At 48.4% G+C, this 23090-nt stretch overlaps 1 protein-coding gene across 9 annotated transcripts in view; it reads right to left on the bottom strand.

Annotated features, from left to right (window-relative positions):
• The window catches only part of GATAD2A (GATA zinc finger domain containing 2A), a 99881-nt gene that overhangs the window by 12603 nt on the left and 64188 nt on the right, over positions 1-23090 (bottom strand). For all 9 annotated transcript variants that reach the window (XM_026500609.4, XM_044384786.3, XM_057311663.1 and 6 more), the window contains 4 exons: positions 2436-2568; positions 2176-2307; positions 900-989; positions 150-281 (listed from right to left, as the gene is read on the bottom strand). In XM_026500609.4, coding sequence (XP_026356394.1) covers positions 150-281; positions 900-989; positions 2176-2307; positions 2436-2568 — 487 coding nt within the window. The remainder of the gene's footprint in view (positions 1-149; positions 282-899; positions 990-2175; positions 2308-2435; positions 2569-23090) is intronic.

The following is a 23090-nucleotide window of genomic DNA, read 5'->3' as shown; positions in this document are numbered from 1 at the left end:
ATAAAAAGATGATGAGAGGAAGAATGGAGGAGGGGAAGGGTTGGGCCCCATAATGCCCAACCTGATGACTAAAAAGGGCTGTTCTTGTAAGGTGGCTGATTGGAATAGCCTGGACACATTCTTACACCCCACAAGCATACCCTGCTCACCTGAGCCCCCCTGACGAGTGGGGGCATGACGACCTGTGAGCTCGCCTGTGGCCCCAGCTTCGAGGACACCTGCTGCCCGCCGCGAACCAGGGGTGGTGGGATGACACTGCCAGGCATTCTTGTTGAAGAGGTCTGTCAATAGCACCAAACCCCAGATTTTATATGTTTTTTTTTTTTTTTTAAACAGGTTTGCTGTTTTGTGAAAGTACACACTTGTTTAAGGTAGGGAGGACACTAAAATGCCTATTTATTCTAAGCACAAAAGAACAAGGAACATGGATTACAACAACAGCCATGCAGACTGGGCTCACTTAGGAGTGAACTGCACCAACAAGGTAGCACATTTTCACCCTCACAACCCCCACCATAGCAGAAGTCCAGCTAACCTGGGCTGGGTATCACTTTCTTGCTGGTCTGAGCTGGGGGCACAGGCCTGTTTGAGGGAAGGTGGGCCCCTGTTCAGACCTTAGTCTTGTGTCTGGGAGTGGGAGCTCTGCCCATCTCACCCTGTGGGCAGGAGATCCTCTTGGGTCCCACAAACTTGGGAGTGTCGAAACAAAAGAAACTTGGTCTGCTTAAATCTTGGTTCTCTCTCCGATTTTGCTAGGAGCAGTCATAAGAGGAGCCCTCTCAGCACTGGCATGGTTTGTTCATGATGTCAACAGTGGCCTAAGTTTGGGCCTCACTCCAATCTAATCACAGGAACTGGATCAGGACTGCTCAGGAGCCTAACACAGTGGGAACACTGACCTGAAGGGATGGCTTGCCAGAAGGAATGTTCTGGGTGCCCCGCACGAGCGGGGGAGGGGTGGTCACAGCACTCCCAGCAGAGCCTGCAGGCTGTAAGAGAGCAGGACATGCAAGAGATGAGCAGGTTGTCAGCCCCACTCCCCTTACACACAATCCAGACAGAGGAAGATTAGTTCTCTTCTTCTTCCAAAGGCACCAGGCTCTAGGTTCTGCTTCCAGCCTGCTCAAGTCTGTAGTAGGCATTGACACACTTGAAATGGGCAGAGAAGAGACTTTCCAACACCCCGCACCCCTGGGGATAACTGACATCACATTGTGGTTCAAGAGCAGGTTTTGCCTTCCAGGGGATGTGAAGGGCTGGTAGTGGTGGCTGAGGCAAAGCACCCCAGGCCTGAATAGCTTAATCCCAACCTCGGTGAGAAAACACTGAGTCCAAGCACTTCTTAAACTAACATATTCCACTAGATTAGGGACAGACTTGGTTCACTACACTGAGTCTTAAATAATTGGAAAGGAAACAAGTAATAGGCAGGCTCTGTCTACTTACTGTGTTCAAGTGGGAGCTGAAGCAAAGCCCTAAGTGAGACCAATGAGTATTCTCCTGTCCTGTTCCCTTAAGAGAAACTGTGTTCTATATACTCTGTCAGCTCAATATTGCCCATGATACATTTACTTTCTGCTTTACTGAGATAGTGGTTCAAGTAAAAGGAAGGGTAGCTTAAAAAAACCCAACAAAACAAACCTGACATTGGCCTAGGTGGTGACCTGCATTTAGAAGCAGCAAAAAGAGCCTCGGACATCAGGGGAGATAGCAGGAGGAGGCCCAGGACAGAGACTCTGGGGCCTGGGCCGCACTGTGGCATGCCCCTGCAGCATTAGGGAATCTGTCCACCAAACTATGGTAGCCCCAGATGGCCAGTATGGCCCACCCACAGGGTAGGAGGCCTCTCTATAAATGGGTCTGGGAAAGAGCTCTTAAGAACCCAGAACTTCCAGCAGTTTCTAAGACATCTGTTCTCTGTTTTCTTGATGCTTCTCATCTATAAGGAGTTTTACATACTCAGATCGAGAATATTCTAAACCAAAACACACTGTAATATCCTCTTACTGTGACTTCCTTTTCCCAAAATCTATAATTCAAATTTCCATTTCAGACCTTGACCCTTACTCCTGTTCCTGGCACTGAGGTGGGCCAAGGTAATGAGTGTGGATTTCCATTCCCTGTTTTAATTGGCTCCTGCTGACTCTTGAGGAGAGAATGGACACACACACACACCTTCTGGGTGGTAGTTTCCTTTTGTATTTGACTCTGCCGCAACTTTTTTAGTAAAACAAGTTTTGCTTCTTCTAATCTTAACTCTTCTTTCAGTTGCTTAATCATCCTTTCTCGTTCTTCAGGACTGCTTTTCTGCAAGGGCAAGAAAACAAGAGTCGAAGGGGAGAGCCACAGCCAGGGAGCACAGGCCCCACCATCACCAACACCATTTGGGGATATTGTCAGGCAGGGTCACCCCCCAACATGGGGACAAGGCTCACCATGAGGGCCTCGGTACTGGTCTCCTTCAAAGCCTCCTTCGTCAGCCCGTTCACCCTTGGGCTTGCAGGCTGCTCATTGTCAGAGAGCACAATCACATCAGGAGAGGGGGCTCTCCTCTCAGACTTCATGTCACTGTGGAGCAGGGAAAACAGGTTGTTACCAGACTGCCTGGACGCTCTGCCAGACACCATTCCCCAGAGCCCGGCACCCACGCACCACAGATGCCCAGATTTAGACACAATCACAGCAAGGAGGTGGAGAGCACGGCTGCCCCACTCACTCTCCCCAGCCTCTCTCCTTGGGCTTCCTCCCTACCACACACCCAAACTGACTTCTCTCACTGTACTCACCACGAGGCACCCAAACCGACAGCTAGCCCCACCAGGTCTATTCTTGGTGCCCACTTCTCTGCACCCAGGGCTGAGGACACCTGTATTCAAGGGTGACATGGCCATTTTGGAAAACACCACAGCTCTCTTCTCTACCATGTGGTTCAGTGGCCGATAAAAATGCTCAGCCTGAGGGGTGCCTGGGTGGCTCAGTCAGGTAAGTGCCGACTCTTGATTTCAGCTCAGGTCGTGATCTCAGGGTGATGAGATCGAACCCTGTGTAGGGCTCCGTGCTCAGTGCAGAGTCTGCTGGAGATTCTCTCCCTCTGCCCCTCTCCCTGTTCGTGCAGGCACGCACGTGCGTGCGTGCTCTCTCTCAAAATAAACAATCTTAAAACAACAACAAAACCCCCAGGATCCTGGGGCTGAGGCAGGGTCTTTCTTGGCCTGTTGTCAGGGCTCCTGTGTGTTAGTGTGACAGTGTGATGCTGAGCTTCTACTGTGTCGCTGACCCCACACACAAGGTCCCAGAGACACTGCTTTGCCCAACCAAGCACCTGTTTGCTGAGGGCCCAATGTAAACTTTCCCTCAAGATCTGGCCTCCACTTGTGTTGAAGGGTTAGAATGGATCCTTTTCATCAGTACGAAAACCAGCAGAGGACCAAACAAACCCACTAGGTGGCACTGTGACCCAGTGAACAAACTCGATAAAGTTAATCAGGAGAAATAGGTCTGGTTGTCCCACTCCTCCTGCTAGACCCCAGCACAGCAAGGACAGAGTTATAGATGGAGAACTAGTTTTAAGATCCCACTGAACTGCCTTTTCCAGTCCTGGAATGAGCTCTGTCTTTAGGGAAGGATGGGCAGAGAGGACCAAATGCTGAGGGTTCATGTTTGCCCCTGGACTCTTCCCCGCAACCAGGGCTTTTCCATCCCTCCTAAAGAAGCACATAGTGGTTACACTTCAATACTCCTAAACGTGATTTGATTGAACCAGTGCAGCTACTGGCCGAACTCTCAGGAGAGATCAGGTGAGAGGACCAAAAGGTGCCATTTCAATGTATACAGTCTCCTCACTGGGGTGATTAACCCACATTCTCAAGTCCAGAAACTGGTTGGCTGTTTATAAAGTAACCCAGGACGTGACATTCAGGCCTCACCAAACCAAAGACCAATGCAATTTGGGAACCACCACTCATTCTGTATGTCTCCCTGCTGACTGCCCACTCTGCACAAGATCAACTTTCAAGGTGACCTCAGGGCTCCAATTCCATCCAGGTTCTCTGGATGCAGACACAGATATTGAGGGGCAGTGCAAGGCCCCAGCACGGGAGCTGTAGCCACTGGTCCCAGCCCAGGTGGGCTCCCAGGTGGCTGCATGCAGATAGAGCAGCAGCCCAGGCAGAACCAAGTCTAGAATTGCAGACTGCAGGCACTTCCTGAGCAAGAGTGCACTGAGACACTGGTAATCACTTTTTATGATCTTACTGAGGGCATGTACTTTTTCTTAAGGTTGAGAGGTCTAACAAAACTCAAATTTGCCTGAGGGAAGAGGGCAGGCTGAGGGACCGAGACCATCTGGAGGCTGAAGCTTCCTGAGATGGCCACTCTGACCACAGGACTCCCAGGTCTCATCTTGGCCTGAGAGTAATCAATAACTCAACCAAGAGATGACATCACCCCCACCCCCATCAATGATCACTCAGCATCCCAGCAGCCAGCAGGGAGTGAACTTCCTGTATGCTAATCAGCCACCAAAAAGTCACGTGACAAAGGCATTTCCCTCCTTGGTCATGTGACCCTTTAACTGTGCCTTCCAACATGAAAACCATGGCAACAGCCAGTTCTAACCGGTTTGTGACACGCAGCCTTCATTTTGAGAAGTGAGGTAGGGTTCAGGTGCTGTCAGAAAATGGAGGCACCCAGCTCACCCTGGGCTGCCCAGCTGCAGGCACTTCCTATGTGGCACCAGTCCACGAGGAACTGTTGGTGTATTACAGGGGCCAGGGCCACCAGTCCCTCTAGCTGACAACATGGAAAACTTTCCTACGCTCAATTTTTAAAGTAAAGGTGCTTCAAAGGTCTTCTCAGTACTTTCTCAGAGAGTTCTTCCAATTCAGGAGAAAGAACACCCCTTTTGACACAGGCTAAAAATTACTATGGGCATTCTTTAAAAAAAAAAAATTGTTCTAAATTATAAAAGCATTTAGGCAGAAGAACAAAAGCAGAGGAAATCTAGCCCAACATGCCGGGCGGGGGTGGGGGTGGGGGTGGGGGTGGGGGAGAGCATTGTGGCCAGGTACACTGCTTTCCTGCTTACAGTCCATGGGGGGCATGAGGGCACCAAGTTTATTTGGAAGCTACATGCTTTCAGAGCAATCCAATAAGCCCATCCTGCCCATCTTGGGAACTCTTTTTTTTTTTTTTTTTTTAAAGATTTTATTTATTCAACAGAGATAGAGACAGCCAGTGAGAGAGGGAACACAAGCAGGGGGAGTGGGAGAGGAAGAAGCAGGCTCATAGCAGAGGAGCCTGATGTGGGGCTCGATCCCACAACGCCAGGATCACGCCCTGAGCCGAAGGCAGACGCTTAACCGCTGTGCCACCCAGGCGCCCCCCATCTTGGGAACTCTTATGTAAAATATTATGATCAAAAGAGATTTTTATGTGACCTATGAACACCCCTGGAAGCAGACTATGCTATTATCAACAAAAATGGTCTCATCACCTCTTCCCCTGTATGCCAGCCCTGGCTAACCAAATACAAAAGTTTTTTTACCTGCTTGGAACTTCCATCAAGTTTCCTAGAGGGAAGGGAGGGATTATATAATCTTAACTCAATGACAGATCCCATGTCCACAGCACCAGGCTACCATCCCAACCACTCACCAATCAGCATTCTGTGCAAAGTTAAAATTTAGTGTCCTCCCAGCCCATTCCAGGGGAATCGGTCTCATCAAGAAAACAGAAATCGTCCTTGGCAGCTCTGACCTTTGCTGTTCTCTGAAAGGGCTTGCCTGATGTATAGGAAAGGGACACTTCATCCACATTTGTTCATTCACTCACTCACTTGTATTTGCTGAAAACCCACTAAGAAAGCAGGTGCTGTGCTAAGCAACAGGGATAAATCCCTGGATAAAAGGCAGTTCTGTTCTCAGGATCCATCAGGAGGGACAGACCCCCAAACCAGGAGGGGAGGGGCAAGTAAGGGCATATCCACAGGTGGGAATGGACCACCACTTCCCTTGGCTCACTGAACAGCGGGAAAACTTCACTGGAGCGCAAAGAAATGCAGCATCTTGCTACCCCAAAGACCTGCTCCATCAAAGACTGTATTTCACAAGATCCCCAAGATTCTTTTCCTAAGATTTTATTTATTTATTTGACAGAGAGAGAACACAAGCAGTGCGGGCAGGGGCAGAGGGAGAGGGAGAAGCAGACTCTCCCCTGAACAGGGAGCCTAATGTGGGGCCTGATCCAGGATCCCAAAATCATGACCCGAGCCGAAGGCAGATGCTCAACTGACCCAGCCACCCAGGTGCCCTGATCCCCAAGATTCTTGCACATGCTAGGGAAGCCAAAGAGGACTGGAGGCCCAAAGAGGCCTCAGGACAACAAATTCCACCTCAGGGGCCAGCCTGAGGAGACAGGTATGGCCAGCCACAACTATTCCCTGCCAGAGCCCTCTCTCTTCCCCTTATCTTTTGGGCCTGGCTGGATGGGAAGAGACAAGTAACTACTTACTAGCAGTGATTAAGGGTGGGATGGGGACCACTGCTAGACCTAGCACCAGCCTCACCCACTTCACCTTGGTTCCACCAAACGCTACCTTAGTGTGTTCCTCCATTGGAGCCCATTCACACCCCCCAGGCCAAATGGATCAACTGGTTTTTTTCAGCTCCCAGCCCCTGTACCCCAGGCTCCTACCCACAGATACATCCTGCCTGGGTTCCTCCTGCCTTCACTATGGGTCCCTCCATGGAATGTTCCCCCACCACTCCCGAGGCCCCCATGTGAGCCCCAACTCACACTTCAAGACACAACTTTAAAACCATGTGCCCTCAGAAAGGTCCTTGCCTGGCCCAGTCCTCCAACGCGCCGGCCCTGGGAGCATGACCAGCACTCCCCTAGTGCACTCATGGAGAACACCCCCCACAGCATGCATGCCTGAGGAAGCCTTCTTAGCTATGCCCAGTACTATCCATCATGGGGGTGGGGAGCTCAGGGCAGAATTCTGGGGTTCCACGAAGGGCAGCATAGGCCTGAGCAGAGGCTTCCCTGCCAGCAACCAGCTTATTCACCCTCACTCCAGCAAACTAGTCCAAATAAAGTATCTTTACCTTTCTACTGGGTCAACTCACTACCCCACAGCCTTGCAGGGTGACACTGTCATTACCTGTTTGTCAGGCAGGTTCCCCCACCTAAGCTGGGGCTGGAGGCCAACCTGGAGGCACAGGAGCCAGGGCCCCACAGTCCCACTCAGAGCCTGTCTCCATGAGGCCCAGGCACCACAGCTTCCAATAAGGGCCAGGATATTCCCAGGGTGACCCAATAAGCAATGGATGAGAGGGGTCTAGCCCTGATGAGACACCACACCTCCAGGAAAGGGGGTGATGCCCCCCACCTCTCCAGAGCCAGAGGGGCAGGAATCTTCCCCTAGTGCCACACTGGCTGGGAGTGGGGGACAGGCCACAGGGCCTACTCCAAGGCCTGTGGCTATCCTCATGAAAGCTCACATAAGTAGGCACTATGAACCAGGCCTGCACACTAGGGGCCTCCCCCAAAAAGCCGTCTGAATTTCACTTGGGTCTGCCTCTTGTAAGTGAAGAGCCCACGAAAGGACATTTCCCTCTCTGTGCCTCCTACACCAGGACAGGAATTCCTGCCCTGCTGCCCCTCAGGATTGCTGGTGAGTGCAACCTCAGTGCTGAGGAGGCTTGGACACCCTAGGAGATCATCAGGGAGGTTCAGGCCCCAATCTTTCCTAAAACAGTAAATAGCTGCTTGCCATAAATGCAAACTTGGCACAGAGCAGACAACCGGCCATTGTGGGTTAATACTCGAATATTCTCAAACCCAGGGAGGGCAGGAATGTTATCTGTTTTATGACCTGCTCTGTCCGAGCAGCTAAAGCAGGACCTGGCACGGTGCGTGCTCAGGCAACATGGCTGGTGGATGTGCCCACCTCTTCCTCAGCACCTGGTTCCAAGTTGGGTTCTGTGAGTTCATGAGGAATCCAGTGATGCCTGTATGAGGAATCCAGTGATGCCTGTAGAGACTGACTGATGACCTTATACATGTGGTCAGCTTTTTCCACATGTACAGATGCCACATTGTTAAAGGATGTGCAAATTCACTTAAAAGGATTTTTGAAGGGGCACCTGGGTGGCTCAGTCAGTTAGGCGTCCAACTCTTGATTTCACCTCAGGTCATGATTTCAGAGTCATGAGACCGAGCCCCACGTTGGGCTCCGCGCTGAGTGCGGAGCCTGCTTAAAATTCTCTCCCCTTCTGCACCCCCCCCCCCCCCCCCCCCCCGCCGATCCCCGCTTGCTCGGGCACTCCCTCTCTCTCTTAAAAAAGGGATTTCTACATTCTGTGTCATCTTGTCTGTCTTTTCAAGCAATAGGTCCTGGAAGCACAACTCCTAACCTGTGAGTCAGGACTTTGGTGGATATTAAGAAGGAGCCTTAATACAGTCAACAAAATCATGTATAGACCACCACGCTACACCCTGATGAGACCGTCCATACCTCTCCACGTTCACACATCCATTCAGTCCTGTCCCCAGAACCTGGGCTGGTTTTGTGGCTCACTCTGTGAACTACAGGAATGCAGAGGAAGCAATGCTACAAGCTTTTGAGGCTAGGTCACAGAAGCCTTGCCGTTTCCGCTTGGGCCCTAAGAATGCATGCTCTGGTGGGGTCTCACACTGTGCTGAGGATGTCAGTTAGTTGTATGGAAAGAGGGTCAAAGACACAAAGAGACGGGCCTAGTCATCCTATGAGTGATAAAGCCACTAGGGACATCCAGCCTGGTTGAAAAAGGACTGCAAGGTAAGAGCCCAAGAAGCAGCACCCAGCTAGGACCATCCGACCGGCAGACAGGACAGACAATGCTACACCAACACATCGGCACTTTAAACCACTAAGCCAACAGGGCTGACAGCCCAGCTCTGCCCCAGGGAACTAGCCCACACCACTGTTACTCCATATCCTTTCTCAGACTGTTCCCAGCAAGGAGACCCACTCTAGATATTACCTGGGACAAAGCAGGGAGAAAGAATGTGGGAAAGAAACAGTTTACCCAAGCAACCACCCCTGCTGAACCTCAAATCCCCCCAAAAGGACCAGCAGTTCTCTGTGCATGACGGATGGCCACAGCAAATGCAGACTTGAGAGGATATAGAAGCACAGCTCCAGAAAGGCCTGAGACCAGAGCTGCTCAAAAAAGAAAGGAAGTGAACAGAGGGTCCCACAGGAAAGGAGGGGGCCATCTGTGGGTCTGGAAGCCACCACAGCCTCAAGCATTACACCGAGTGGTGTGAATCAAAGCCAGAAAGCAATTCTGCATGCTTAATCTAATGAGCATCCCCATTCCAGAAACACTTCTAGAAAAGTCCTACAAGAGAGAAAGATGGTTACCACAACTTCCCAGGTTAGTCCTACCACCTGGGAACATTTCACTGACCCCTACACATACCTCTGGGATCTTTCATGGCCATCTGGACATGGGAGCTGCTCACTAGGACTCCTCATCACCGCCCCCTTTCCCAAGGGGAGCTGTTCACTAAGAGACACTTGGTGTGATTAGAAAGGGAGCTCTGCTGCACACAGACACAGGCTGTGCCCCAAAGCTGAAGACTTGCCTGCCCTAGGGGACGGTAGGCACCGACGGATGCCTGGTCCCCTCCCCAGACCCCCAGGGCCCTGGAGCCCACCTGCTTCCTGCCTGCCCCAGCCCCTCTTCAACTCCCTGGACTCCCTTCTTGGCATCCATTACCACTTCTCCCAGCCCTGTAACTTGACACTCTGTTGGCTGGGATATCAAGAGAAAAGCGCAGAGCCTGCTTTGTAGGGGCTGGGAAGTCAGAACACATTTTGCTTCTTGGCCACAGAGGCCATGGAGGTGAGCAGCTGGGGATGAGATTTTTGAAACCCAGCCATCATTCTTCCTGGAGACTTCAGGTCCAGCTATCACTCTCGGAATCCATTATGGCGCACCCTGCCACAGCTACTGCTGAACATCTCAGAAGAAAGAGAAGGAGCTCCTGTAGCCAGGCTCTGGCCCTGAGAGCCCATCCCCCCTTCCAGGGCCCCCAGCACAGAGGAGGGCAGTCACAAGACACATGGCCAGAGCAGAGGAGAGAGTGCTGTGCTGTCAGCAAGGCCAGGAAGCATTCAGCCTGTCCTGCTGGGGCTCCTTCTAGGAACACAGGAGCCCCCGGAAGTCACAGCCTGGCCAGGGAGGCCCAGAGGACTTCACTCCAACTGAACAACAGAGGCCAGTTTCAGGAGCGTGCAGAGTTACCAAGGGCTGTAGAGACAAGGCAAGGATGGGTGAAACAGAGCACTCCCTGGGCCAGAGAAACCAGCTGTGACCCCACATAAAGGCCCCAACACCAAATGGTAATGGGGCAGCCTTCAGGGCCAGCATCCACCCAAGGAGGTCACAGAAGCATAACCCTGCCAGCAGCCAACACGTCCAGCTAGGATCTGGTAACACCAGAAAGGCTAAATCCAATTCAGTATGCTCTGCTCAGAAATCTGGGAAGGGGCACTTGTTACAAATGACCAGTCATAGAACTTAAAGGCTGACCTACCACGGGTTTGGAAAAATCACCCAAGACATTTACGGACCCTTTACAAGGGCCATCTCTGTGACAACCACCAAGATGCACACTTCTGTATAATCCTCTCAACTGCCTGATCGTCACTCCACTCTACAGGTGAGGAAACAGTCAGAAAGGCATGACTTAAGGTCACACACCTATGGCCTGCAGATAACCTGGGCTCACACTAGGCCCAGGCTTCTGTGGACCCTTGGTAATCCCGCCCAACTCTGGGACACCGAGGGCTGCCATGTGTACCCTGCACTGGACTGGGACCCAGGCCCCCACCATGAGTCAGATCAGCTGGGTGCCCATGGCCTACAGAGGGCTCAATGGCACCCCAGAAAAAGCAACAGTCAGAGGGTGGAAGAGAATGCATTCCACATGACTGTCAACTCTGATACCTCTAACTCAGGTTATCAAATACCATTTTTGGACTAGATTAAAGAGGAAAATACTTTTATTTATTCTTAGGATCCTGGACAGCCAGCAGCATCCTCATGCCGAGTCCCTGAGGTGAGAAAGAGATGACAGTGTGAAAACATGGATGTAGTCCTTGGACTTGACTGGGAAACAACTCTCGCTACACATGGACTGCCACCTGCCCAAGAAAGCTGGGTGGGGTTTCAGTACTCTGGAATCCAGACTCCTAAAGGGTCCGGGGCCTGGGAGAGTAAAAGAAAAAGGAGCATGGGACCCCGAATGCCACAGCATCAATGCTAGTGTACCTCCATCTGGTCACCACACCCACATGCCAGACCAACCTTCCTCCAGGGAGGAACACAACGAGAACCCAGGAGCACTCTGCAGCATGAAGGGACTCCCTACATCACGTGAACCCAAACACACTTCCTGGGATGCCAGCTCCCTCACCAACTCACAGCAAGAGAAAGTCACCTGTGTGCAGATGAAAACTACACACCGGAAACAAACATTGCTCTCCAGCTTGCAGCAACTACAAACTTCTGTGATAAATGGAAAGTGCTTGCTTTGCCTGGAAATTTACTTCCCCATCCCAAAATCTGTTTTTTTTTTTTTTTTTTTTTAAGATTTTATTTATTTATTTGACAGAGAGAGACACAGCCAGCGAGAGAGGGAACACGAGCAGGGAGAGTGGGAGAGGAAGAAGCAGGCTCCCAGTGTAGGAGCTTAATGTGGGGATCAATCCCAGGACCCCGGGATCACGCCCTGAGCGGAAGGCATACGCTTAACAACTGAGCCACCCAGGTGCCCCTAAAAATCTGTATTTTAAATTGCTTGATCCTCCCCCACCTTCGCCTGGCAAATCCCAACTTGCCCTCCCAGCATAGCTCCGGTGTCCCTCACCTCCACCAGACCTGCTCCAGCTGCTCTGAGTGCAGCAGGACCATGGGAAGCTAGTCGTACCTTTGCAGCTGTGAGGGCTCCACCCAGTCACCAAACCTCAATGAACTTCAGTTCCTTCATCTGCAGAATGGGATTCCACTGACCTCCAGGGGATGTTGTAAAATGTAAAAGGCATTAAACGTGCACCCAGTTCACAAATGACAGCCCCAGCTCTTTCCCCCATTCTCACTGAACATGATGTGCACAATCAGAACAGCCCCATCACCTTTGCAGCTGTAATTTAGCTCAGAATTGACTCATCTGGCCACCTGCCCTATAGTCGGAGGTCCCTGGGGACAAGGTCTCATGCTGAAGGCTTCCCTTCCTTCTATTGTCTGACTCCAGCAGGCCATTAACCACTGCTGCCTGAGATGTAAGCACACAGCCCTGATGGACGTCCTTGTCTATGCCCACTCTAGACAGCCTATTCCCAGCCCACCTAAGCTCCTCTGCATTGCCCTGGGCTCTGCCAGGTCGTTGTTATAACGCTGAGATAACTGCCTTTTTCACCAAGTTAGGACAGTAGTGCCAAACTGCCAGTACTCAACGACACCATGATATAGGCAAAGCCCTGGATGAAGTACATGCTATTGACTTTATTAAACTTCAACCCTTGAGCACATGTCTTTTTAATATTCTCTGACAAGATAAAACACTTCTCCTGCATACCAAAGCAGGACAGCCACCCAGAAGCAAAGCATGTGTGTGAGCATTCACAAGGCTTGAAGGAAGGGTACTTTACATCTGTGGTCCTCCTCAAACCCATCACCCCAGGCCAACCATGAAAAAAACTCCAGACAAATCACAACTAACGATTTCCCAGAACACACCTGACCAGTTCTCCTTAAAACTGCTGAGGTCATCAAAAACAAAAGAAAGTCTGAGAAACTGTCTCAGGCCAGAGGTGTCTAAGGAGATATGATGATTAAATCCAGGACAGAATAAATATTTTCAAATTTCTAACACAGCAAATGGAGAAGATATTTTTCACATAACCAAGACGGAAAGGGGGTTATACCAATGCTTTCAGCAAAGGGCTTCCCATGGCAAGTGCTAGTCTGAGCAAAGGCTCCTCAATGGAGCCCTCCTGACATGCCATGGCCCACATGGCTGTCTCTTGCTGCCCAAGTTGTGTTTTGAAAAGTGAGGCATACTAAAAATTTCAAAGGACTCACCCCACAGATACCCCATAATTTTCCTATAAAATCTATTCAATTATAAGCCAACAAAATTCGGTAACCCTGTTCTTGTGGCCTTAAAAGCGGCAACTGGACAGGCTCTGCACTTACCCAATTCACAGAGAATATGGCACTGCCCAGGGCACCCTAGACACCCTGAATCTGCAGATGGGGAGGCCAAGCATAGGCTTCCCTTGAAAGTCAGCTGGGTGCCCCAGGCTCCCAATGCCAAGACACTATCCTGTCCATCTCACACCCCATACCTCCATTCTCCAGGCAAAGGCATCTCTCCCTCCTCCCAACATGTCCACTTCCATCCTCACGTTCAGGTGTCCCACAAGCTTCTGGGCTCCACCCAGGCCCAGAGCACCAACTCTTTCCTCTCCGAAGGGCACCCCCTGGCCTGCCCTTCCCACCCGCTCCAGAGGGAGTGCCATGGCCCTGCTCCAACCACCACTGTGGACCTTCTCAGACCCTCTCACCAAACTCAATGGCTCCAGGGACCTGCAGCCCCTGAGCATCCCAATTTCTGGGGTGTGAGCTCCCTAAAATATGCTACCCAGATCACTCTTTCCCACACTGCCCATGGACACTGTAAGTTGCCTCAAAGGAAGGTAATGCTGTGTGCCTGGACTGGCTGTTTTCTTTAGAGTGTGGTTGTGTTAAAGTTGTTTCTGAAAGCTATCAAGGCCCTGCACTGAGGAACTGCGTGTCACCAGGTCTCAGTCCTACTAAGACTGGAACAAAGCTTTTCAAAGTGGTTATTTACATCACAGCTATTTTTAAGATTTAAGCTCTAAAAATAAGCAGTCTTACGGCCTGGGACCCAGGGAAGGGGATTAGAAACGTCTGGTATGTCTCCCATCTCCACCCATCAGACACTCCCCACCTCCTCTCCCACACCCTCAGGCAGGCCCCTCTCACTGACATCTAGGCTGCTTGGACCATAAGGAACTCAGCAACTGTGAAGGCAACTGACCCTGATGTCACCACCTGCCTCCCATAGGGCTCTGTGGCCATTCACCTGCCCTCTTCTCCCTCATTCTTGAACATCCGTAAGTCCCAAGGCTTCTTCCTATCATCGCTGTGACAAACCTTACTAGACCACGCTGGGAGTTTCTGAGGCTTAAGAACGACCAGCCCCACTTCAGAGGAGACAATGAGCTTCACCAGGGTGGAGTAAACGGTCCCAGGCCACATGGGGATGTGAGTGGAATCAGGTGGCTGGACACCCATTTTCTTTTTCCACTACCTGCTACTCCCCTCCGATTCACATGCTCATCCCTCCAACAGAAGAAAAAAAAAAAAAACACCTTGGAAATCTCTTGCCATGAGGCCAGTTCTCCTTTTTCTCCAGGGCACTCTCTGCTGAGAAAATTCTTCTCAAGGTCTATCTCCTGCTCGCCCCACCTGGAGTCACACAGCTCCCCACCCCCCACCATCATCCCACTGTTTCACCATGGCCACGAGGGACATGATGGGATCCCTCAGGCCAGTGTGCTTGCCATCCCCCACCTTCCAGGTTTGCTACGGTTCTGGTACAGACTGTTTTCAATACAGCAGAGAAATGGCTGCAAGATATAAAGCAAAGCATATGAAAGCAGTTTTGGCTGGCATAGCGGAAGGCTGGTCAGAGCCCTCACATACTTTGCAGGTAAAACATTTAAATGACCTGCTACAGCAGCCAAGACACCAGTTACAGGATGAGGAGTCTGTTATCACGTGACAAAGTACTAACAGGAAGATGTACTGAAGAGGTATCAGAAACTTCAACTGCAGATTTAAACCAAATAATTTCAAAATAAGAAAATGATCTGCTTAATCTATAAATCTGCCTAATTCACACATGTGTGAAGAGTTCATGACTGCTAAAGGATGAGTGTTTACAGGTCCTTACCTCACTGACTGTACATAGTGACCTTCTGGCTCCTGTCAGAGCCACCACATCCCCCAAGAAAGCAGGCACTACCCAGTGAGAAAGAGAAAGACAGCCCCTTTATGACCAGAGGAAGGTGTTATCAAGGCAATGGGCAGGTGGCTTCTCACCTGTCATCAGGCTGGCTTACACTAGGGCCCCGTGTGAGCTGGGTCTCTCTGGGAGTTAGAAAGAGGACACCCAGAGTCTGTCTCTCTGATAGCCCAGCATTACCTAATGATTTTTAGAAGTACAGGTGAACCCCTCAAATTTCAATTTCTACCTTGGGATAAGATATGGTTCCGAATAAAGGCAGGTGGACAGAGAGAATTGGGATGAGGAGCCTATAGGGAAGGGATAAGGCAGAGAATGACACAAGAGAGGCACATCTAAGGCAGGGAAGAAAGCACGGAACCAGGAACAGATTTCCAGAGGAACATATCTCTTGGTTCCCATGCGCTAAACACGCTAAGAAAAGCAAACAGGCCACGGAGATTTCTAGTTGGAGCTGATGGAACTGCTCCCTGAGACTGCCCAGCCTCTCCTGGAAATCACCCAGCCGGAAAGACAGAGAATTAGCAAGTGAAAGCAGCAGCCAGGCCACAACAGGTGCTGGGGAGGGGCTGGGCTCCAGAGAGCCTTCCACAAGAGTACAGGAGCCCCCCCCCCCCCCCCGGGAAGTGATGGTCACAGAGAAGGAAACAGGTTTCTGGCTAAGGGACTTCCTAAGCTCTCATACATGAACGGGGGGAGTATGGGGGGGGGGTCTAATCTCTATGAGGAAGACTGTCAGAGAGCCAGGGTAAGGATCACAACCACACCGACCCAGGCTGTGCCAAGAACCCAAGCCATCACACACACAGCTGTGTCACATTCACAAAACTCACTCAAGAACACACATTCCAGCAGACAGCTGGCCAGGCGAGGCACAGCTGTGATGGAGCACGGTCCTTAGAACAGAGTAGGTGGGGGCTCAGGTCAGTACATGCCTGGCGAGGACCCCATTTCCATCCCCACACAGGCAGCCAGGGCAGCAACGATCACCCTTCTATCACCATGGGAAAGAGGTAACAGTCACAAAAGCAAGCCAGGACATGGACCCAGACCTCTCTATAGACCCCATGGCTAAATTTGTAAAGAATGATGACACCAAATTGAGAATGAAGCTGCTGAAACTCCCATACCTGTGAGTAAAGCAGCCCAGACATTTTGGGGGGAAATGCCTGGCAGTTTCTTTAAAATAATTCAACATGCATGTATTCTGTGACCCTGCAATTCAACCCCTAAGTATTTAGCAAGATAAGTGAAGGACTGATGCCCACACAAAGACCTATAGGAATGATCATAGTAGCCACACTCACACCAGCGGCAAACTGCAGTCTACCTGGTGTTTACGGACAGTGAGTGGATACAGTGTGCATACCCACACAGGAGACAATCAGCAAAATGCTACATACAACAGGGATGAATCCCAAAGCACATGGAGAAGCCAAACACCACTGAGCACATGCATGATTCCATTTCTGAGAAGAGGCAAGATTAGTCTAGGGTGAGAGTGTGTACCCAGTCAAGAAGGACAGGAAATGTATAAATGACTCCTTTTTATGGTGATGACTAGGTTCTGTATCCTGATAAGGCTTTGGACTACACAGCTGAAAACACACCAGGAGAGGTTTGCTGGGCTTTGCCTTCTCATAGGGCAGCAACCCCAGTTTTTATTCTTCCTCTCCCAATAGGCTGCTTATAAAGAGCATCTGCTGAACAACAAGAACTCAACCTATGACCAAGGGAGTCATCCTGGATAAGTTAAGGGATGCACCCCTTTACCTGCAGGCCCCATTTTTACACAGAACAGAACAAGGCCGTCTACATAATCCCACATTATAGACAATAGGCAGCTGCACCATCATGTTACTCTCAGATTCAGTTTCACTTTTAAGAGAACTCAGGCGTTTACATGTGTGGATGATGTGCCCACACAACACACCACTGCAGGACAACCAAGCCCTGTTTTAATACCAAATGAGTAGTGACGCCCCTGGGCACAGGCACAGAAAAGGTGACTAGTTTCTTAAAAGACGTGTCACACCCATGACAACCTTTGTGAATGCCAAAGTCTCTAATGGGATAGTGATTCTGTCATCAAGAACACCAGCTTTAACAAAAAGGCCCTGCTTTGCAGGCCTGGTAAAGAGGGTACTTTTAGTGCATTTTTAGTCTGTTTATGTTCACAAGTGCTTGACTTAGGGAGGTGGAAAGCCAGAAAAACTAAGCCAGAACAGCTCTAATGGCTCAGATGTTACTACCAGTAAGCCATGGACCCCTCAGTGGCAGACAGGATCCCCTTCTACCCAGAGGGGAAGCCCCTGGTCCAAGTGAAGACCTGACCTGTGGCAAATGAGATGTATGATGCAAAGAGGGATGGGGAGAGAGGAGGAAGACATGCAGCTACCCAAAGGCCACACACCCCAATAGAAACCAGGACAGGAAGTCATCAGGACATCTGCCCCACATCCACCGAGGCCCATGTAGCAGGCTATTGAGAAGTGGAAGCTGGCCTACTTGTCTGCCCCTGCCCCACCCATGGGACCCAAGGAGCCTCAGTCATGTTTCCTCCCAGGTAAAATGAGGAAGTAGAGACGGTCTGCTCTGGCACCCATGGACTTCCATCCCCAATGAGCCATACCCCTTAACCTCTAGTCTTTCTCCCCAAGAGCTCTGCACATTGTTTCATATTACAGTACACCAGAAAGTAGCTGTGATCAGATCTTGTCCTATCATTTCTATCCCCGGGACCACCACGGTGCAGGTCACAGAGTCAGCCTAGTCCTGGCCTGTTAACAACCCAGCGAGGGCTGATGTCTCAGAAAAAGGCATATACAAACACGTTTTCGGTAAAGCATGGGGGTGGCTGTTCATGGAGTCCCCACACAACAAAGGCCCAGAGTCACAAGACCCCCAGTCCTTACCTTTCAGGGGCAAAACCTCTAAAGAGGCGGCTCATGTTTTGAGCTAAATGCTCTTCTACCCAAAAGGCGGGGCGGAAAAAGTTGTTCTCACCTGTGCATGGCCCACATTATTTCTAAAGATCAACAACTTGTGAAACAAAGAGATTCTCTATAGGAAAGTACAGGAGGAGAATCTACTTACCGCAGAAACAAAACGGAGAACCCAACATAGCTTCCTCTCCCTGCCCCAACTCTAGCCTCTTCCAACAGTCCTGATTTGGGGTGTGGTAGGGGGAGGGCAGGCATGTGCCCATGACCTTTGGGTTGGTCTCACAAGACCAGCAGGCTCAACTTCCACCTCTGTGGATTTTTGTTTTTCTATGAGCACGTTTATGGATACCAGAACAGAAACCAAACTATTTTAACCTCATTAATTTTTTTAAATGTCCATATTGAGGTATAATTTACATACCACTAAAATTCATTCACTGTAGTACAAGTCAATCATTTTTAATAAACTCAGAGTTGTGCAACCATTACCACAATCCAATTTTAGAATACTTCCACCACCCCCAAAAAGTTCCCTTGTGCCCATGAGATGTTAATCACTGTTCCCACCCGCCCCCACCCCTGCCCTCAGGCAACCACTGATCACTGTCTCTATAGTCAGTTGGTTTCAAACACTCCCTGTAGATGAAACTACACAACATGCAATCTCTGGGTCTGCTGTCTCCCCACCAGCATGGTGAGTCTGAGGTTTCCCCATGCTGCAGCATGAATCAGTAGCTCATTTTTATATTTCTGAATAGTAATCCACTGCATGGATATAGCATGTTTTATTTTTCCCTGCTTGACTATCTGGATTGTTTCCATTTTTTGTTATTATGAATTATACTGCTATGAACACCCATGTACCTGTCTTTGTGTGGACATGTTTTCATCTCTCTTGAGTATGTTCCTTGGATAGAATGCAGGGTCATGTGGTAAGTTCATGTGTAACTTTGTAAGAAACTGCCAAACTGTTACGCCATCTTACATTCCCACTAGCAAAGTATAAGGGTTCCACCTTCTCCACATCCTCACCAACACTTGTTACTGTCTTTTTTTTGTTTAAAAAACAACCATCCTTGGGGCGCCTGGGTGGCTCAGTTGTTAAGCGTCTGCCTTCCGCTCAGGTCATGATTCCAGGGTCCTGGAATCAAGCCTCGCATCCAGCTCCCTGCTCAGCGGGAAGCCTGCTTCTCCCTCTCCCACTCCCCTGCTTGTGTTCCCTCTCTTGCTGTGTCTCTATCAAATAAATTAAATCTTTAAAAATAAATAAATAAATAAATAAAACGAAATGAAATGAAATAAAATAAAATAATCATTCTTGAGTCTTGTTTTATGGCCCAGCATTTGCTCTATCCTGGAGAATGTTCCATGAGCGTGTATAAAGACGTATTCGGTTTTCTGTAGTTACCAAGTGCACTATAGACTCCTGTTAGGCCAAATGGGTCGACAATGCTCTTTGAGTCTTCTAGAACCTTAAAATTTTCTGTTTAGTTGCTCTACCAATTACTAAAAGTGGAAAATTGAATTCCCTAACTATAGCTGATAAATTGTCTATTTCTACTACCCTATCAGTTTATGCCTCAGGTATTTTGGGGTTCTGTTCTTAGGTGCATATACATTTATGACTGGTATGTCTCCCTGATATATTATAAAATGACACTCTTTGGCTCTTGTACTATTTTTTGGTCTTAAAGTCAATTTTATCTGACAGTATTAACAGTCACTCTAGCTTTCCTATAGTTACTCATGGTATAGTATCTCCCACTATTTTACTGAAGGATAAAGCATCCTTAAATCTAAGGAGTGTCTTTTATAGATAATAAATAATTAAGCTAGATCTTGCTTTTTTAAATCTAGTCTGACAATCTCTGCCTTTATAATAGGGGTGTTTAGACCACTCACATTTAACACAATAATCAATATGATTGGATTTACATGTGTCGTTTTGCTAGTTGTATTCTGCAAATATTCCCTTTTTTTTTTTGTTCCTCTGTTCGTCATTGACAGTCTTCTTTTGTGTTAAACATTTCTTAGTGTACCTCTAAATTTATTTTTTTATTGCATTTTAAAGTTCTTTTTCTTTTTTTTTTTTAATTTTTTTTTTTAAGATTTTATTTATTTATTTGACAGAGATAGAGACAGCCAGCGAGAGAGGGAACACAAGCAGAGGGAGTGGGAGAGGAAGAAGCAGGCTCATAGCGGAGGAGCCTGATGTGGGGCTCGATCCCGGAACGCCGGGATCACACCCTGAGCCGAAGGCAGGCGCTTAACCGCTGTGCCACCCAGGCGCCCCTAAAGTTATTTTTCTTAATAGTTGCTCTAGAGATTACAATAATTATCTTATTAATTTACCACAATCTGCTTCAAATTAATACTAAATTGATTCTGGTAAAATGTAGAAAAACTTTACCCCAATGGAGCTCCATTTCTTTCCTCCTGTTTTGTACTATTATTATCTGACATATCTGTCACCATTATAAACACAACAGATTTTTGTATGTCTTTGGTCAATTTCCAGAGAGCTGAGATGGTTTTGTCTATTACGACCAGTGTTAACTACAGTTAACACTTTACACAATGTTGTATGTTTTAAGAAGAAATGAGAATAAAGTCTTTTATGTTAGCCCACATATTTATCATTTCCAATGCTCTTTTCTTCCTGGGAACCCAAGTTACCAACATGTCATTTTCTTTCAGCCCTGAGAACTGGCAGGTCTGCCAGTGATGGATTCTTTCGGTCTGTATCTGAAAATGTCTTTTTTGCCTTCATTTCTGAAGGAGTTCTGCTGGACATAGAATTCCAGGTTGACACAGTTTTCTTCTTTGAGTACTCTGAATGTCATTCAACTCCTTTTAGTTTCCATGATCTTGGGTAAGAAGCTGTCTGTTAATCATATTAATGTTCCCCTGTATGTGATGAGCCCTTTTTCTCTTGGTACTTTTAAGATTTTCTTTTTCTCTGGCTTGTAACAACTTGACTATGATGTGCCTAGGTATAGATCACTTTGTATTTCTGCTACTTGAGGTCTGTTGAGCTGCTTGGATGAGTGAAAATTCTCTTCACCTATGTTTTTGACCATTATTTCTTCAAATAGTTTTTCTGTCTTGCCCCAACCATGACTGCAACCTTGGGCTAATAGTCCTTCCCAATTTGCCCATCTCTAAGACTTTACTTCAACCTCAAGGCCAAGGGCTGCTGCCCAGAAAGCTCTTAAGTTGAATGAGCCCCTTCTTGCTCCTGCAGAGAAGGGGCTGGTCTTCACAGCCTATACCTGCCAGGCAGAAGTTCCCTAGCAATAGAACCGTGGAGAGGGCATGGAAGGAGCCCCAGGCTAAATGCCACAAATTCTCACTATTCTTACCAAAAGCAGTTCCTTAAGCACAAACACTATTCAGATTATTGTATGCCTCTGGTCCATTTCCACAGTAATGAAATGATTGACATTTTTGGGCCAATTTTATCCTGTTTTATACTTGTGGGGGGGGGGATTTGAAAATCTCTCCTCACTCAATCATTGCTGGAAATTACCCTCCAGCTTGGATTTTTTTTTTTTTTTTTAAATAAAATATGCACAAATTGGGAGCATAAGTCAGAAAAACTGCCAGAGATGGAGAGGGGAACTGTAGAGAGGGAGAAAACTGATTTTACCCTTTTGTCTGCCTATGTGTGCTACACATCACCCCAATGTAGTGGGGGGGGGGGAAGGTTTTATCTTGGTGATTTTAATTCACCAGCCACTTCCTTAAAGAAAATTATCTCTCCTAGAAGCCACCAGAAACTCCCTTTAGTCTTCAAAAAGCCCGATTTGAGTCATAGACAGCCTGAGGGGCGCCTAGGTGGCTCTGTAGTTTCAATGTCTGCCTTCAGCCCAGGTCGTGATCCTGGGGTCCTGGGATCAAGCCCCGAGTCTGCTTCTCCCTCTCCCTTTGACCCTTCCTCCTGCTCGTACTTTGTGCACACTCTCTCACGTAAATGAATAAAAAAATCTTAAGGGGAAAAAAAAGACAGTGTGAAAGAAAATGAGGCAGCTGTGAAACAGAGCCAAACAGAAATTCTAGACACAGAATACTACGCAACAATGAAAATGAATTAACTACCACTAAACTCAACAACGTGGGTAAACCTCACAAACACTATGTTGAATGAAAACAAGCAAAGGGTACAGACTGGATAATTCCATTTATTTAAAGTACAAAACCAGGAAAAACTAATCTGTGCTGTTAGAAGCCAAGAAACTGGTTACCCTTGGGGTAGTGACAAAAAGCAGGCATAAGCGGGCTTTCAAGGTTATTTCTAGCTATAAGGATGTGTTCAAGTTTCTGAAAATGTATCACGTGGCACCCTTCTGTACTTTTCAACATGTGTCCTACATCTCAATTAAAAAACAAAAATGAAATTCTCTCAGAACGATCTAAAATTGGCATGTTAGTCTTATAAGATTCAGTGAACTTGAAGCCAAAGAGCTTCAGCACACCTAAGCTATGGTCAGTACAGCTGTGCCTTTTGATCTGCCTAATGTGGGATTTCACACTAACCTGGGAACCAGTGGAACAACCACACTGTGATACAGGGAAGTTCCTAAAGGGATGTTCTCAAGACAGATGCTCTCAATGAGGATTTAAAGACTGCCTGTTTCTAACACAGAACTGGGGCCACGCACTCCAGAATAGATCACAGTTTTAGAATGGCTGTGGGGTATACCTCATCCTATGATTTTTGTCAAAACTCACAATTGTACTTCTCAAATAAATTAAACAGAATATTCTATGTGGGAACTCAGGGACATATTAGCTCTACACGTGGACATCGTTTTTTGAGTGAAGATTAAAGGATAGTTGTCACCAACACTTCCTCCCCACACTAGGACCAATTCTGGGTATACATATGTCACCCAACAACCTGCAAGGCAGAGATTATCACCCATTTTACTAATGAAGAAACAAAGACTAAGACCATCTGCTCAAGACCAGTCAGGGAATATGATGTGACCCCAACTCTGCCTGCTGGCCACCAAAGCCAACCTCTTTCCACACTCC

This window comes from Ursus arctos, unplaced genomic scaffold, assembly GCF_023065955.2.
Source record: "Ursus arctos isolate Adak ecotype North America unplaced genomic scaffold, UrsArc2.0 scaffold_14, whole genome shotgun sequence".
Taxonomy (NCBI): Eukaryota; Metazoa; Chordata; class Mammalia; order Carnivora; family Ursidae; genus Ursus; species Ursus arctos.
This window is presented reverse-complemented; position numbering and strand designations above follow the sequence as displayed.